At 40.6% G+C, this 18,454-nt stretch overlaps 1 protein-coding gene across 1 annotated transcript in view; it reads right to left on the bottom strand.

The window, feature by feature from the left end:
- Positions 1 to 17,846, bottom strand: part of IL16 (interleukin 16) — a gene marked incomplete at both ends in the record, with an annotated part of 32,035 nt that extends 14,189 nt beyond the window's left edge. Inside the window, 6 exons of the mRNA XM_079540912.1 lie at positions 1,532 to 1,674; positions 2,118 to 2,214; positions 4,414 to 4,522; positions 5,030 to 5,166; positions 13,076 to 13,487; positions 17,797 to 17,846. Coding sequence (XP_079397038.1) covers positions 1,532 to 1,674; positions 2,118 to 2,214; positions 4,414 to 4,522; positions 5,030 to 5,166; positions 13,076 to 13,487; positions 17,797 to 17,846 — 948 coding nt within the window. The remainder of the gene's footprint in view (positions 1 to 1,531; positions 1,675 to 2,117; positions 2,215 to 4,413; positions 4,523 to 5,029; positions 5,167 to 13,075; positions 13,488 to 17,796) is intronic.
- Positions 17,847 to 18,454: the final 608 nt, after the last annotated feature.

The following is an 18,454-nucleotide window of genomic DNA, read 5'->3' as shown; positions in this document are numbered from 1 at the left end:
TAAGAACTGAACTCAGAAACAAGAAATTCTAACCACCTTCCCTCATCTTGCTACTGAATAATTTACAATGAGACACATAGAACTTCCTTTCTGCATTTCCCCAAAAATACGAATTAGTGCTTACGATATTTCTTCAGTCTGTAAACTACTCTGCACTGTTTCCACTAAGCAAACACACAGGATTCTCTCTACCGCTGAAACAGATGAAGCACAACTCTTTTGCGTGATAACCAAGGCAAGCAATTTCTCAGTGCTCATCACCTGTCCATGCCACAGCAAGTGGATTTCTTTATTCCATCCCCTGAGATTTGACCCATTTTAATGAACCTTTAATTAAATGTTTAATGGAAACCTAACATAGAGTTGAGTATTACAAACTAATTTAAGCATTAACAGAAGTCATTACCTGAAGCTAACCATGCACAGAGTTTAGCAGGGCTGGAGTTAATAGAACTCAAAAAATCCCAGCAACTTCAATGTTGTTTTTTTGGGGGGGGGTTCTTTTTTTTTCAGCAGTAGAATGAAACTAACAGGTGTGAAAGTGCATGGAACATCAGTCAAAAATTCAACTTCCACATATGCTATAATATAAGTCAAGATCTTAACATGGAAACAAGCTTATTAATTCAACATCATGTTGAGAACATGAAAAAATGCCGAGGAGGAGGAAGATGCCTGTGCAAGACCAAGAATGTGCTCTCTGGTACGTATAGCTCTGCCACATCTCTGTCATTGCTTATTCCCCTGTTGCAGGCCTCCTGCGTCTGAAAGTGGAAGTTTTCAAATTTCCTGAGTTTCTGGCTGTGTGAGCTCTGCTTTCTGTTTGTTTGTGTGATGGGTTGCAGTACCCAGAACTGGGATGCCAACCAAAGAGCCGATGGGCAGCACCCACCACATGGGACCTCAAATACCCTCATTTCCCTTAACTGTCTCTGCTCCTCTGGGTTGTGGTGGATTGCTTAGACAGCAAAGGGGCGTACATTATCATGATTGCTGAAATATGTCTGACTCCCAGTGGACCAGAAAGAGCCTCATGAAGCCAGCATGAGCGGTGACTACCAGCCACGAGGTGACTCCATACCCACATGTGGCCATAAGTGGGCTAACGAAGGGAAGTCTGGATGCTCACAGCAGCAGGGCCCGAAGCTCAGACCATGTGCACAGAGCACCTCCATGGCTAGCAGTGGGGAGGTGCCGGGGTAGGGTCCTCTTCAGTAGTGAGCTCTGGGTAGTGAGCTAGCAAGGTGGCACGAACCACCTTGGGGGGGATTTGCACACACTGTAAAGCCTGCCAGGGCAGAGGATGGGAGAAGGTGCTGAAAAAATGGGTTTCATTGGCATAGTGCCTTTCCTACTCCTCATGGGGGAGAGGAAACAAGTGTGCCAGAGACTGGTGGTGCCTCTGGTGCCATTTTCCCTGTTTGGGCCTGAGAGGAAGATATATTTTGATGGCCAGACTGGTTTCCAACATCCATCAGAGATCTTCAGTTTTATTTTTTCTGTTTTTCAGGTGATTTCCCATAGCACTTACTGGGGTTCTCCCTCCAGAGCAGTCCAGCTGTTGGGAAAGTGATTTCCGATTGGTATGGAGGGCATGGGGCTGCCGCTCTCTGAAGGGCACGGCTTTCCGGGGTGCTGTGCAGTCCATGTCTCCTATCCAGTACGGGTTTACACCTGCAGGGCATGGGGAGAGGGGCCAAGTTACTTCTGCTAGCTTTGGAAAGCTCTGCATATTCATCTGATCAGGTACGTTTCCCTTAGAAAATTTTTTTTTTTCCAGCTGTAAATCTCTCTGAAGGGAGCCATCTTTTTAATTCTAACTTGTGGGAATAGCAATTAGTGTTAATTATATTAAAAACAAACATTCCCAACCACAAGAGCATCGGCTTATTTAGAGTACACTTTGATAAACATAAAAGAGAACATTTACATGCAAAACCCCTGATTGTAGGATTGGAGAATATAAATACTGATGCCTTTATGTGGCAGCAGTTCTTAGCTGAGGATCTCAGAGTGTCTGGAGAACAGCTGCGCTATCTTCCAACACTGCAAACAGAGTACTGTGCTGTGAACACCCAGAATACTACAAGAGAGAAAACGATTTCTTTGCAACTTACTGGTTGAGTTACTGCGTGTCCGTTGACACAAGGCTTTGCTTTGCAGAAAACAACCATTTTGTACTTCCAAAGGCCTTTCCTTACAGGTTGGTGTTTCCTTTGAGGTGAAAAAAAAAGAACAAACGAACTGAGAATATATAAGGAAAAATACTTCCATTTGTTGACTTTTTCTAGTAAGACTATTACATTGCTATCAATAAATTCTTGAAAGTGATCTCCATTTAAAAACAAATTTTCTCCTAATTTGGCTTGTAGCCAAATGTGAAAACATTGTGCAAAATTAATTACTTAAAATATAGAAGATGATAACATAGCAGATAGCTCAGTGCTTTGTCAAAGAAATATGATTATAACTTGCCAGAGCGATAAGGTAGAAATAGATTTTGGTCTTTAGTCAGAACGGACATAAAATTAATGGACATCACTAATCGATTCAGACAGTCTAACATTTTGATGTATGGATAAAGTGTAGCCATCCTGCTCTAATTTTTGAGGATGACAGGCACTTTTAGGTACTTTTTTCTTAGGACAGCATTATTTTCAAAACAAAAACGTTTGGGCTCAGCTTTACAATAGTGAATGGGTGTCTAATTCCCACTTGTCTTAAAATAATGCCCAAATGTGTGTGTTAGCATTGTTGAGGACAAGGGTTGAGCGTTTTTCAAAAACTAAATAATAAACACATGATAAATGATGATAAATTATAACATCTGATTAATAGTTTGATGTTAGGAATAACGTCTGGATACAGATATTTCCTGATAGTCCTGTTTCTGTCACGTCATAGAGAATGCCATTGATCATGAAGGAATCACAGTCAAAGGAAGAATATTATTGAGTGCAGACAGTGTAGGGAAAGTGATTCAGTAGAACTCCAGGTATAAAAGGCTTTTGCTCAGCAGTATTCTGCAAGCAGTAAGAAGAATGAAGAATAAGCAGTAAGAATTCTGGAGCCAACCGGGACAAATACTTTCTTCCAAATTTTAGGAGCCAAATTTTCAATAGTGCTGTTTTTTAATTCAGAACTGACAAATGGTAATTTTCCTCTTTGACAGCAGGTGGAGGCATTAGTCATGTAGCTAAATCATACCAGGGCTTTCTGCTCCCTTTCTCCTATGAGGTCTTGAGAATAAAAAATGCAGAGAATGTCCTCAAAGAGGCGTTGTGGAACTGATTTTGCAGAGTTTCATTTACAAGAAGAATTTAAAGACAAATTTGCATCAAAATACTTTTTACTCTTAACCCTTAAGTATTTTGATGCAAATTTGTCTTTAACAGCACAGGTCACCTGCCTGGTACTGTGCTACAATAGTTTGGTATATTTCTGGCCACTGAGCTGCTTAAGGAAGAGGGAAAAAAGCAAAAATCTTGGCAGAACTCTGTAGACATCTGGGTGAAACAGTTCATAACTGCAGTCGTGGAAGGGAGTACTCTCCACCCAGTCTCTCTGACTCTACCTGATATCAGGCCCAGTCAGGAATACTTCCTCAGTCTAGGATTATACCAGAGTTTTCTATGTGATCTTACCGTAGATAATAATAATTAAACAAAAAGAAGAAAAAACAACAACCAGATGGTAATTTTTTTCCTTGAACTTCAAGCAAGACCTTAAGCCTGCAACAAACCTTTGGCTAAACTCTGTTGTCTTCAAAGCGGCAAACGTGTGATTAGGGGACCAACCTCCAACATTTGCAAGTGAAAAGCTTTTAGTGCCATCTAGTTTGGGGTGGTGAAAAGGGTCTAATCCAAAGAAATAGATCTAAAGGGTTTCTCCGTGAAAGATTTAATGATAACCCAGGGCTGCTGACCTGCAAGTGCCTCCTATTTCCCTCTGTTGTAGAGTCCCTTAACTTTTATCACAAGAACTTCCTAGCTACAGATCCTAGATTTAAAAAGAAAAGAAAAGAAAACAAACAAGAACAACCTCTACTTCAGTATAGGAGCTGCTTTCTGGCTTCTGGACTCACGGATCCTTAATCCACCTCTTCTTTTTCTCAATTTCCAAAGGGAAAATGAGCACTGGCAACCTATGTGTTTCTAAAAAGATGGATTGTACAGACTTTGCTAGAATTTCCCAGGGCTTCTCCATAACCTCTGTTTATCTGGGAAAAAAAATCTCTGCTGAAAGCTACTAGTCTGACCACAAGAGGTTTGGGGTTTAGTCAGAAAAAGCAAAACCATGTCCTTCAAATGTCTGATGCACAAATTCCCTTCCTCTCTCTTAGTCCAATCACCCCACAGTTGTGGGGGGAAACACAACTTTCATGCTTACTTTGCTAGCCATCACCATGCTCACCAGCTGTGTTGTTGATTGAATGAGAGATTCAGCCTCCTTGCTGGGCAGATCTTTAAGTGATTGCCCATTTAGTGTTAATACTTCATTCCTTGGACTCAGACATCCATCCCTTAAAAAGAAATAAAGAATAGAGGAAAGTGAATGCATACCGTTTTACATCCAAAGAAAAATATGACACTATTGTGCTATGTGCCTCACTTCAGGAGTCAACTGCAATCTTCCCTCTGCCTTGGAGAGAGCACTTTCTGACATGTTTTGATATATTATATACTTCACCTCAGGGAATATACCCCATTCCTAGTCTGTGACTACCCTTTGCTTTTGAGGCTCTTGTTTTGCCTTAAGTCTTCAGAGCCAGAGGCTTCAAGCCACAGATATATGTGCTATCGATGGAGACTGAGCTCATGTGTGAGACATTCCCTCCCAGTTTGTGTTTCCCTGGTTGGAAGCTCCCATACTGGCCAGCTTATATGTAGGTAGATGCTCAAGGAGTAAGGGCTTGTGTCCAGGCGATTATGACAGCACAGAATAGCCCAAACTTGTTGCTGAATGCTGGTTGTGCAACAACTGTGCAAACAGTTCCCTTAGAATCTTGCTAACTCCACATGTGCTGTACCTGTTTGTTGTGCTTCCAGCAGGTACCTGGCAGCTTGAGAACCCTTTCCAGACGGAGGCACAGTTTGGACTCCTGGAAAGCTTGATTCCTGAGCTGCTGTTTCCTCTGGTTGCACACAGTCTGCAGATGCAGTTGTCCTGATTCAGAAAGATGAAAGACTGCATTAAAGAAAATGTTCCATGGTTGCTAAAAGTTACATAAATTTATATTGCATCTCGTGAAGAAATGCTGAAAATTATCTTAGAACCAGATTGCCTCCAAGAGGAATGAGAATTGGCCTTTAATGGTGTACAGTTGTGAAAGAATAATTTTATTATAAAGTCAGTGTTTAAAAAAAAATTGTTTTCCTTAGTTTCTGGCTAAAAGAAGGAAGAGGAAGAATGCTGCATATAGGGGAAGAGAACTGATAATACGTTTGTAAAAGTAACTGGCTAAATTTTGCTCATGCTGACAATTTTAAGAAAAGACGGGGAGGAAGAGTAAACACACATCAAAAAAGGAAATACTCCAAAAAAATACAATAGCTGTGAATGAAAAGTAAGTGTATACAAAACATGAGGAGCTCCACCCTGGCTGCTGACTTGTTAAGTAGTGGGCAGGGGAGCAAAGATGACTGCACACTGAAAGGTTTTGTCATCTCCAGTCTGGTTGAGGTTGCTGTAGTCTGTGTGCTGCATCTGGAGGGCTAATTGTAAGCACATTTGTAACACAGTTATGAATCATTAGCATATGGGCATACAGAAAGAGAAATAGTCTTAAGTCATGTGAGTAAATAAAGCAAAGAATGGATTGACTAAGCATACAAAGGAAACACTTTTGTCTAGGAAACGCAGTCCTGCAGCACAGATACTTAAACATTTAAACAGTCTGAAGAGACAAAGAAAGCTGGCAAGTTAGTGCAGAATTCTTTCTCCATTTTCTCAGTACACCTCCTAATTCAAGTACTCATTCTCGCTGAGCTAAATCCACTCTCCCTGCCCACACCAGCCTCCCCAGACAACACAAAGTGAACAAGGTCTTCAGCGTGTTTTGGATCCACGCTTGTTCCCAGCAGAGCTGTACGACTGAGATTTCAGACAGGGATGCACACTCCATACATCAGGACAGGCTGTTGTCAGCAGCACTGTCTTGTTCACAGGCACAGCAGAGGTCAGCTGTCTGTATTGCTCCAGGGCCCACTTCTCAGAGTGTCATGGACTATTTTCAGTGATTCGTAGTTCTCTGACAGCACAAGGGAAGCTATATAACCACCTTCTTTAGTATCTCTGGAGCTGCTTCCTCCCCTAAGCAGAGTTCATCCAGCCCTAAGGGTTATTGTGCCCTTTCACCACAAATCAATAGGGATCACATTATACCTGACTGTCAGCAAAGGCAAACTTCGAATTTACAGCAATTTCAATACAGGTCATTATCATCCCAGCTGGCTGTTGGAGCTTGGTTCCCATTCTGAAACCTGCCAGAGTAAATCCAAGGCTGTGAATGAATGAAGTATTTGAGTTTGAGCCCTGCAGTCACTACAGACTGAATTCAGTAGGTAACAGATATGGGCTGTGCTTGTATTGACTGACTTGTTAACTCTGTGGGTTTGCTTGCATTCCAGATTGTCTGCCATTAATGAGGAGCATCTGAATTTTACGAAGCTCTTTTGTTTTTTGAAGAGTGCTTCCAGTTAGCAATAGGTAAGTGTATGAGTATGGACAGGATTCTGTTTTAAACCAGTTTGTCTGAGCTCTAGTATTGGTTTTGGAACTTCTGCATTTACTTTTCACCCAAGGTAAAATATTCTGGGGAAATATATGCATGAAATCAGGACTGTGTTAGGTTATTTTCCATCTCATGGCAGTGCTCTAAAGTCTTCAGCATGGTAACAAAATAAATTCGGATGTCTTGAAATGTCAGATCTTGAGTAGAAAAAATATTCATTTTATACATCAGTGAAAACTTACAGACCAGATTCTGCATATGTGAAGCATCCATTAAATCAAAAGGGTTCTCGAAAGAGCAGTGTGCTAATTCTAAAACAGTAGAGATGTAAGATACTAAATGTAGGAGCCATTATGACTGTGTTCTGCTCCCTTGAAATATACAGATGTTCCCTCACTGCTGCAGGTCAGGCATGCACACTGAGAGCTTCATGTAGCTGTCCTTGTGCATTGCAGTCTTAACTTCCACTTAATGGTGGGCCTCTTCAGGCACCCCCCAGCCTCTCTCATGCTCATTCCCTTCCAAGAACTTGTTCTTAGTACACAGCTGCTGCACACATAGTATTTATAATACTCTTTGTAGTTATTTGTCAGAAAGGCATTTGGCTATCATCAGTTTCCCTGGACATCACAGAGGTGCAGTGTGTTTGGCTCTGAGATTGTTTATTGCGCGCCGTGTCAGCCCTGTGGGGAAGGTGTTTTGTGCAATGGGACAAGTGCAAGGTTGGAAATTCTGGCTTGTATTGGGAAACGCATGTGAAATAACACCAATGAGAACTTCACAGAATATTCTTTCCAAGAGCAATCAGTTGTATGCATTTAGAAAGAAAGAAGTTAAATTCATTGTGCGTTGTAGAGAAGTCTTGAGAATAATTTTTTTTTTTTTTTTTTTTTTAACTCTGTGGTCGTCTTACCAAGTAGGGCAACATTTCAAATAGACTCTGTGTGTCAACAGTTTTTAAATGCATTTATGTGAACTACTTAAAAAAAATAAAGTTTATTGGACAGGAGGGACACGTGGCAATATCTGTATGTTGTCAGCATTTGCACTTCTTTTGGGCCCTGGATGTAGATCCCTGTATTCACATCCAAGTTATTGCAACATGACAGAAAATTAATAAAAGCTGTTCTCTAGAAAAGTAAACATTTGACCACTTCACGTGCCAGCAGTCAATTTGCTTTGGGTTTTGTTCTTTAATGTCCTTTATTTCCTGTCTCACTTATTATTATATGCATAGAAATATTGCTGATGGTTCCAAGAGTAAAGGCAGCATTTGTTTTCATTCTCCTCCCTTTTACTGTGCCCTGCTGTTTTTGCATGGTGATTAATAGCTCTGTAGCAAATGCTGAAAATTTGCTAAAGTGAGGCTGAGAGGTTGAGGAGGGAGGGAATAGGCAGGTGGATTCTAGGTCAACTTTGCCTACTCGTTATTAGTGCGTATTTTTAAGTGCATATTTGCTGCCAGTGAATAAAATCTATCTGCTTATAAGGGACTTTGCAACCCAGCACTTCAGGGTGCAGGGGAAACTTGTGTTTGCATTGCCCATTGCTGTGAAACCAAAATGAAGATGGTCTGCAGGAGTGCATTATAAACAAAATTAGTCTTTAAGCTGAATCTGTTTGGCTGACACGTTAAAATCAAAGAGAGAGTTCAAGAGTCTTCTTAAATGCATTTATGTTGCAGGTGAGAGTAAATTAATATTTCACGTGCTTTGCTCTGGAAAAGTAATTTGCAAGTCCAGGCGAATCTTCTCCTCCTGCCCTCCTTCTTTTGTTGTGCTAAATAAAAAATTTTGGAGGATGTTTTTCTATCTGCCATTTAAGAGATTTCTTTTCCCTTCGTGTTCTTATTAGGCATTTCTAGCCCAGAGTCCCTCTCAAAACATCTCGTTCCAGATGTTGTTTTGAAGTAAGGGTAACCATGGCATCTGTGAAAAACTAAAAAACTTTTGTGCACTCTCAACGTAAGACACAGTAGTTAGATTGTCTGAAATGAAGCGTTATACAAGGCTGGTTCACGTAAGGTCTCTGACTCTGTTAACTAAGCATATGACAATGAGCTGATTGACTGCTGGTTAAAAAAAGGCCAAAGACACACAAAAAAGCAAAAAATCCAACAACAGTACAATAGTGAATTTAAATATTTGGCTTCTCTGCCTTCCCAGCTGTGAAATGACTGGGATTTCCAAGTGGAAGATGAAGAGAACACAGCCTTTTGGGATTTTCTTCAAGAAACCTGTTTTCCTGCATCATTTCTAACAGAGAGTCTCTTCTGGCATAAACTGACATGACTCCACTAATTCTGACATCCCTCAGCCAAAGCTTTGGTCCTTCCAAAATATTTATAGTAGATGTAATTCGTTTTCCCAGCAGCATATTCCCTTTGCAATTAATAAAATGGTAGAAGCCAGGAAGCCTTGGGATGATGCAAGAATTGGGGCATGGGATTCAGGTTCTGCCCTAGATACACAATCAGCATATCATATATTTCAGACAGACCTTTCCACCCATCATCTGGGCTTTGATTTGTTTTTTTGGGCAGCCTGTGCCCTGGCCCATATTTTGCTGCATGCACCGTCTTAGCATTACTGCCTCTTTCCCAACTTGCTCTGGGGATAGCATGGCCCTGATGTCACAAAAGCGAGAAGGCTGGGAGGATGGACAGAGAAAACAGAAAAAGGGAGGAGGAAGCAGAAACGTCCAAATGAATGTAGTCTCCTCTACTTGCTTTGTTTTTCCATCCTTGCCATAGGCTCATGTTCAAGACATTACAGTCTGTTGCCATAACACTTGTCCTGGTACCAAGGAGCCAGCTAACTGGCTTCTGCACAAAAGCAAGTTAATAAAAATAATTCTGTGACAACCAAGGGAGAAAATGACCTTTTGTGTTTTTTTTCCTTCAAGCAGAGGATCAGAAACCAAGGGAAGCAAGAACAGAGAATGTTCTGGGACTGAATGTGGCAGTGCAGATCAGCTTGAATCGAGCGTTTACATAAAGAACTCGTCCATCCCTTTTACAGTTTATTCTAGATGGTTTTTCACCCACTTTTGCCACACTCACTGGTAACTGTTGGTGCTTCCTAGGCTGTCCTTGGTGCAGGGAGGAGAGCCCTTGAGTGAAAAGGAATGCTTCTGGAAGAATCTCTCCAACCCCGTGAGACTGCTGCTTTCCAGAGAATGAGTCAATATTCTCTCTTCTTGTCCATCTGACAAATTGCAAAGCCTCAGATTTTGTAATGACATGAGCAGGCAAGGCTGTCTTTGACAGTTTAAACTTTGTTAAATGCATCAGGTATCAGATGCTGCTTGACATTTTTTTCTTTCATTACAGCCCACCAAAAGCCTGCTAATTTTGTGAGAAGCAAACTACAAAGGAGATCTTCTTATTTATAAATTGAGAAGCTGGTTTCCCAGCTGTGTCAGTGCTAGAGTAAGCGTGCCACATCTTAGAAGGTAAGTGGTCCATGAGCTGGTTGGATGGATGATGCCCAAGTAATGTCACGTGCTGGCAGCACAATGAGCTATAGTTGATATGAGTGAATCTTGGAACATGGAAACCAAATGAATTATAAAACCCTTCTCATTACTGTAGCAGTCCATTTAGAGGAGAAAAAAATCCCAGCTATTTAGAATATATAATGAAAGTAGAGGACATACATTGAAGTCTTTGGTGTGAGAGATTAATGGATCAGACTGAGAAATTATTTCCCAGGTAACATCTTATAGTTCATACATTGCATACTATAAGGTTTTGATCCAGCTTTTCTTTGCCTGGCTGTGCATGGTGATGTGTTATTTACTACTTTTGCTTTTTGTACAATCAACCAGACAGGAAGAAAGAAATGGTTGGGAAGTGCATGAAATGATAGCTTTCTGGTGTGGTAAAAAGAGCAGTAGGGAGGCAGAAGAGGAAAAATATGTGCCTCTGACCCATATGCAGAAGTCCCAAAACATTTTGCTTATGGCTTGTGTAACAGTGAATCTCATGCAATTGAGTGGGTGGCAGCCCTGGCCAAGGCAGAGAGGGTGGAACTAGACGATTTTTAAGGTCTCTTCCAATCCAAGCCATTCTGTGATTCTATGAGATACTTTAGTTTTTGAACAGAAGAATGAAACTAATGTTTGGAAGACTGATGTTTCTGATTCTCCCCTAGTCCTGAAGAAGAGAGACACAGGGAACATTAAATCACGCTGCACTTTTAAACATTCTTCTCTCATTCCATGTTTAACAGGAAAAAAATGAAGTTGTTCAGTTGCATGAGAGTTGCTGTCACCTTCAGAGACATACTTAAGACTGTAGGGAATGGAAAGCAGAAGAGCAGTGGGATAACCTCAACAACACCACAGAAAGAATGGAATCAATTTTCTTGAACAAAGGCAAGGATCCTTCAGCTCTGAATCACACATTGTGAATTTCTGAAGAGTCGCGTGGAGATGAAGAGAGTGTCGTACTTTAAGACTTGAAAAACACTTCCTGACTCCTTTCTTAAACAGAGAATTTTCAAGACACGTGGTATAGAAAGATGATGACAGGCTTGTGCCATATGGAAAATAGAAATCACTGTTTTCATAATATAGGGCGAAGCCTCAGCGTCAGCGGTACAGATAAGGTCAGTATAGCTGTTACTGAAGTTCATCCCACTTGGCATGCTGAGATAAGGCTTCTCACAGCCACTGATCCGTGACTCTGAAAGGCAGGAATATTAGCAAGTGGCATCTGAAAAAGTTTGTATGGTTATGAGAGCTCTGAAAAGGGAATTCAGTGTGCCCATTACCTATAGTGTCGGTGAGCACCCCAACTGCGCTGGTAAAGGCCTAATTCTGACTGATTTATGTCACTGTCCATCCAGGTTCCTGACCCTCCCTGTTCAGTGATACTAACACACCAACCAGAGGGGGTTGATTCCCTCACCAGTGGTACTTATCCGTACAGCAGCATTAGGTATGAGAATTACTCTGTTCCCCAGATCCCTGTTTGAGCTGTTTGTCAGCTAGAAGACCAAATAACTTACAGTCTGCAGTAATATGTTGAGTAGTTTCACAAGGCTGTGGATCACAATGGTTATTGAAGCCTGGATGTTTTGGAGGTATGCAAGAAAGCAGGCTGCAATAACTGACACATATCCAAGAAAACACTTCAGCTGTGCTAAAAAGAGAAAAGGGGAGAGTGACAGAGGCCAGCTCCTTCGTTACTCCCAGATGAATATCAGCAGAATGTATACAGGCTGTTTCCAAATGAGAGGAGGTGCTATGGTTTTGCAGGTGTATTTTTGTATTTCAGTCATTTCCACCTATTTAGGTTTTCTGTCAGAATGCAGCAGAAACTTGGCTTGTTTTTTGTCTTTGTTCTGTGGTTTTGCCTAGGGGCTGACATGCATCATCACCCAGTTTCTGTCGTGCTGCAGACCTTGCAGTATGGGACTACATGCTGTGATCATTAATAAGAAACTCAAAAAATTAGGGGAGATTCAGATTTCCAGTGCAATCTGTCTTTTGATGTAGAGGTCTGGTTTCATCAGTTTCTACTGAAAGTAAGTAAAATAGAATAGAATATGTAGGTGTAGGTTAAAGAAATATAAGCACTATTGTATAATATAAGAAATATAAGCCACTGTTTGTACATGTAAAAAGCAAGTGATACAGGGTATTAGAATGGTTCTAGATGCCATGAAGATACAGGCTATTAAAAGTCATGTCACAGTTGCAGTGACATACCAACAGGAAGAGAAAAAATGAGCAATTAGGATACATCAGAGAGAAGGAAGCATTTCCAAAGGCTTCTAAAACATATTGCCTAGACTGAGAAATGGCCAGAGACCTGGGGTTAAAATAGTTGCTTCTAGATTAAAGGAAAATGTAATATTTACATCTCTAGAGCAAGTGACATCTCTGGTTTAAAGCCATCACTCCCTCCTTCCTGTATCAGAGAGAAGGAACATCTGCCTGTGAAATCTCCTGTGTCTTTCATGGTATTAATATGAGTTATACTTGCATAGCTTGTGAGGTCTCATTGTATCATGCTTTACATGTACATTTTTCTATAGTGACAGTTCTGTATGTTGAGCACAATACATATTGCAAGTAGAAAGCACCAGCTGTGCTAGTTTCAACAGTGAATGGCCTAGCAGCCACTGATTTCAGTGCAGTGCTAATCAACAGGGTGCTACAGGGTGGTCAGGAAGCCAATACATTTTCATGCAGTTTATACACAGCAGAAACATTGCAAGCCCATAAGCTCTGAAAATGCCGAGTGGGATCCTATGTTCCTGAGAAGTATGAATTAACACATCTTATAACTACTGCAGTGGAAAACCTTACGATATAGTACACCTCAGTGCCTACCTTGATGAGTAACTTTCTTCTCATGTTGTTGCAGTTCTCATTTGCGGCTGCCTTGGACTGGGCTGTGCTGGTGATGACACATGGAGGATCAGGTGGGCTGTCTTCTGTCTCTGATGTGCTTGGCAGTTGTGCTCTAGGGCAGCAGTCAAATTCCTCTTGACCCCAGCTGGTGGAGATCTCAAAGGGATCGGGACATTTCTCGTCGGGACTTGATCCATCATCACTGTTTCTGGCACTGCACAGAATAAGTGATCTTGAAATAGAGCGAAACTTTCTTGACTTCCTGTTGCCAGCATTGCTCTTTCGATCCATCTTCAGAGAGCTGGTGGTGCTGCTCTTTTTCCTATCGTTCTCCCATTTATGTGGCATGATATTTTCAATAACTTTATCTGCTTCTCTGTTGCTAAATATCCTTCAGGAAAGGAAATATAAAATGTAAGTTGTAATATATCCCCACTTAATAACCTACACTACTGAAAAGCCCTAATGAATAAATCGAATCAACAGAGCCTTTCAGTCTGCTAACAGCCACGTGATAGCTCATGACTTGCTAATTCTGTTTCTGTGCAGTGCTCTACTAAATTTGCCTTCACCTTTTCATTCTCTTCACATGCTCCCCAAGCACAATGGAGTGCTTTTAATAAATGTTTTTGATGCTTCCATTGTGCTGCTTCCCTTTGGCTTCTGCTGAATTTGCATGTTGAAATCCCAGATTGAAAAAGAAGATACTTTAAAAGCATTATTCTATCCAGCTAACATTATCTGAACAGAGGAAGCTCCTTTTGAAGTTTAATTCATGAAACCACTATAATTCAAAGAAGATTAATCAAATTGTCAACGTTAAGTTCTCTGCCTGGCACATCTGATTTGTAAGCGGCTTAGCAGAAGTAGATTTTAGCCATGAGAAGGTAAGGAATGTCAGGAGCTGTAAAGCTCCTACCTTTGCAGACCAGAACTCACTTAAGACTCACATTTACCAGTAATGCAGAGATCCAGTGAAGCACTTTAGATGTGAATAGCTGATTACGGATTGAACTCCGTAAGGGTATATGGCTCCAATACATCAATCAAAAAAAGTTCCATTACAGGAATGGTTTGTTTCAGTGTGTGATGCAGCAGAGCAAATTAAGAGAAAGTGGAAGAAATGCTATACAGTCAAGATTTGGCAGAGGTTGGAGCTTTTGTAGAATAAAAAAAGTAATGAGCATGTTAAGATAACAAAGGGGAGCTTTGTTAAAAGGGCTTCCTTTTTCTCTCAAAAGTTTTGCAGAAATATTTTGTTAGGTATATGGCAGCAGTAGAAGAAAATTTCAACACAAGCAAGTCTAAACCAATCACTTTGACTTACTTGATTTTGGTTTGTTTGTTGCAAGAGCTTTTCTATTCTCAGTATCTGATTGATACATGTTGAAACTGAAGGATTTGTGTAAATGAAAGAATGCTGTGTTATACTGAAAATTGAAAATGGTTGCAATTTAAAAAGGCATTCTCAAGTATACCACTGAGAAAAGTTTGCACAATGCTTTACAAAGCGGTTGGCTGCTTGGTTTTGGGTCTGTGTAGAATTAAGTAGGAGCATCTGCACTTTGTACCCAAAATGTCACTGGTGATACAGAAACAGAAGGCAGACTTTCTAAAGGCTCTGTACAGCCATGACAAGAAACATAGGCCTGCAAGTTCTGACCAAGCCAGACCTATATAATAAATCATAAGGATTATATTTTTCACTTTTTGTGTTCTCATAGAAATAACAACAAAGAAAAATATATACATAGATGATAAACACTATGCAGTTGAGTACCCATCTCAAGGAGCTATATGGCATTGCTGGAGAAATATACAGTTCAGTGTGAATCAGAGTTTGTTTGGATTTATAAAAGTAAAAAATCGCATGTAGGTTTTTTCAGGAGGAGGGAGGCCCCTTTTTGCACCAAGGCCTACAGTCCTTTCTGGTGTATTTGATAGATGATGCTCCCATAGCTTTCAAGTATAAGTTACTGTCACAAAAGTCCTAATATTGCTCTATTCCCTGATGTCTCTTCCCGAACAAAATCCCTACGGTTTCAAAAACTCATGCTAACATTTCAGAAACTTCTCAGGATTCCCAGCAAGACGTTGTCCCATAGCAAATTTCAAGTTTGAACATTTCTAGAGAACATGTCAAGTTGAAGAAAATCATTGTGTTTTCTGCCTTTCTCCTGTGTGTCTTTGGGAACCTCACTGCTGATCTGGAAGAGTCTGATCCCACTGGGTAGGAACATTGCAACTGAAGTCACTCGGCTCCCAGCCTTCCCACTTTGGCACAGCGTATTTTATTCAGTGCATAGAATCTTCTACTGGTTTTTAGAGAATACCTTCTCTTCTTATGAACAACATAATTTGCAACCCTGGCCAACTGCAGCCACTAGTGTGGTTGGAGGACTGCCCTTTGTGGGCTGTAGGCTCAGATGTCCTATTCAGCACGAGCTCTGTGAGGACGCAGAGGGAATGGGGAAAAGGTTGACATAGAGCTCAGCTTTAACACATGGTCTTTTTGGTTGACTTGCAATACTATTTCTCTAGGATTAATCTCCTTTTCTGCAGTATTGAGAGAAGTTTGTTTTTAGAGCCTCTATGGTGAAACTTAGTTTGAAATGCAGAGATGAAAAGTGCAATGAATTACATTAGAACAATAATTTTGAAAACTGAAATAGGAAGTTGTTGACATAATTCAGTATCACAAGCTTGCAATTTTTGTATGTTTTTTCATTGATTACATTAGTTACAAGCTGACTGACATTTATTGCCACTAATATGTGAAGACCTTCAAGGTTTACAGATTTTTATTGACTGTGTTTTTAGCATTTTGGCTAGCTCAAAATTTCAGTATACCATAACTTGTATGTATTTTCAATACGTGAGTTACAAAACCTGCTCTTCTTGTGAAGTTGGTGTTGCATTTCCTGCATGTCTGAAGGCATCTTAGAAGAAAATGAAATCTGGCCCATTGAACCAGAGTGTGGACTTGAAAAAAACCTTGTCAGGATGAGAGGAGCTTCACAGCTTGCTGTCATACTGGGGTAACTTCTGCAAGTAACTCTCCTCAGCATCTAGGTAGAAAGCAACAGAGCTAACTGGCCATGGAACATGCAGTACTTGAAAGTCTGCAAAAGTGACTGTTGATCCTTCTGTGGTTCTGGCAATCACTATTAGATACGAGCAATAAGTGTCAGAAATGAGCCTGAATTGTGCATTCAGACCTAAACAATCTTGCCTTCGGGGAAAAATTAGAAGAAATAGTATTTTTCATTCACGGATTTCTGTGTTGTACAAACATTAACTGCACTCTTGCTTCCCTGAAGAGAGAGAATTTTTAAAGAGCCATTAAGCAATGGGTAAGCAGAGGACTTAATAGCTTAATGGTCAAAATACTGCTCTCTGGAGACTGGTATGCTAGAATGAAGGATGGGGAGAGATGCGGGTGCCCTTCCTCACTCTGTCTGAGGCTGCTGAGCTTAAGAGCATCAGTACCAAGCACTGCCATCAGTAGTAAGTGCTTCAGAAGGTGTATCTGACTATTTCTAAGCATCTGGGATGCAGGGCATGTAGAAGCACCTGTTGAAACAGGGAAGGAAACATTGCTGTAAGTGCACTCTTCCTTCCCACCCCCCAGCAATGCTCCTGCAAAATATTACCCTCGGCAGAGAGAACATCTTTTTTTGCCATGTTGCATCAGTCATTTCCCCTACCCTTTCCCTCACCCCCATCAGAACTCTAGCTCAAAGACCAAATTTAACCCTGATTTACCAGGTATCTCAAGGAAAGCCAGCAGCTGCAGTGAAAATAAACCCAACAGACCTGGAGATTTCCAGTTAAATACTTGCTTTTGCTCCTAACTAAAACAGCATCCTTTCCAGGGCTGCTGGTCCATAAGTGACAGAAATAGGGGAGGTACCAAAAACATATTCTATACATTTTTCAATAAAAATATCCAAAAATATTATTTCACACAGAAAACAATATCATAAGTGCTAGAGAAGCTTTATGATTCATTGCCATATTCCACAAATTTAATTCAATGGGCACAGACAATTACTTCAAAGTCAGTTCTCCAAACCATTCATCTCTTCCTCCTGTGCACTCACTGCTTGTCATTTTCTCTTGCCATTCTTATACCTTCAGCATGCCTGATGGAAGTTGTCTGTGGTTTGTAATGCAAACCAAATGTTCTTTCTCTCTCTTTTTTTTTTTTTAACCCAAGCTTTATTTTTCCAGCTTTAAGTCTAAAAAGCCTTAACTCAGTCTGTCTTCTGCAAACAAAGTAAATGATTTGAGCAGTGCCCATTTGGTTCAAATTTTTGGTTGGATATTATACCAAGCATTTACAAGATGTAAATAATTTGAAGTAGCTCCCAGGCTGAATGGGAATGCATTGCTGTTAACCATGCAGTAGGAAAGTTAGAACTTTTTCTTTACTAGCAAGACAAGTTTTATGTTACCAAGTGCTAACAGCGTGATATCTTGCATCCCATTTTAATCTAGATCTTGTGATCTCCATCAGATTCATTACTGAGCAGTACTATTAGAACTGAATTGTTGCAGAAGCCAACGATTTCCAGGCAGTAGGAAGAGCTAGAGATTTGGAAACACTCTAATAAAAGAGTAAGAAACTCTTGAGAGCTGAATTTACAGTTTTAAAAAACCTCTAATTCTTAAATAAAAATGCAAAAGGAGGAACTTACAACAGCGAGGCAGACAAACCTGACTCCTGCAGAAGGCTGTTCCTCTTCATAGGCCTGGCAAAAAAAGACAGAGTGAATAATTGAAAACACACTCTGATGGTGTCACGTGGTTTGGTTTCAGTAATTCTGCTCAGTACATTGGAACGGAGCTATTGTTTCCTAATTGAAGAAAATGTCAGCAAGGATAGATAAACAAAAGCAATGGGATGCAGTATTGGGGAAACTTTCCAGCGAGCTCCCAGCTACCCATAGACGACAAGACTATTTAAGGAGTTTGTGTAATTTGTTTTTACCCATCCCTTTCTGGTCCTAGGATTGATGGGGTCCCAGCATGCTGAACCTACTGGGGAGTGGGGGGGAATCTGTGCTAATCAAGTGCAGGATTTCCTGCTGGATGCTGAGAAGGCAAGCATGTTTCTTGTAATTTTTAGCAGATATTTTAAACATGATGCCAGTAAGAATTTCATAAGCAGTTTCTGTTCCAGGAGCTACTTCTGAATGCCAATCCTTTGTATTTCTCACCATGAAGTGGCACGGTCTCTTTAACTAGCCAGTTCTTAGATGTTCTCCCGTTGATGTGCTGAACTGCAATTTTGTGATCCAATCTTATCAAGGACTCAGAAAACTGAAAACTCATCAATTAGAGTCTGCTCTTCTC

The sequence above is a fragment of the Tetrao urogallus genome (genome assembly GCF_951394365.1).
Source record: "Tetrao urogallus genome assembly, chromosome: 11".
Taxonomy (NCBI): domain Eukaryota; kingdom Metazoa; phylum Chordata; class Aves; order Galliformes; family Phasianidae; genus Tetrao; species Tetrao urogallus.
This window is presented reverse-complemented; position numbering and strand designations above follow the sequence as displayed.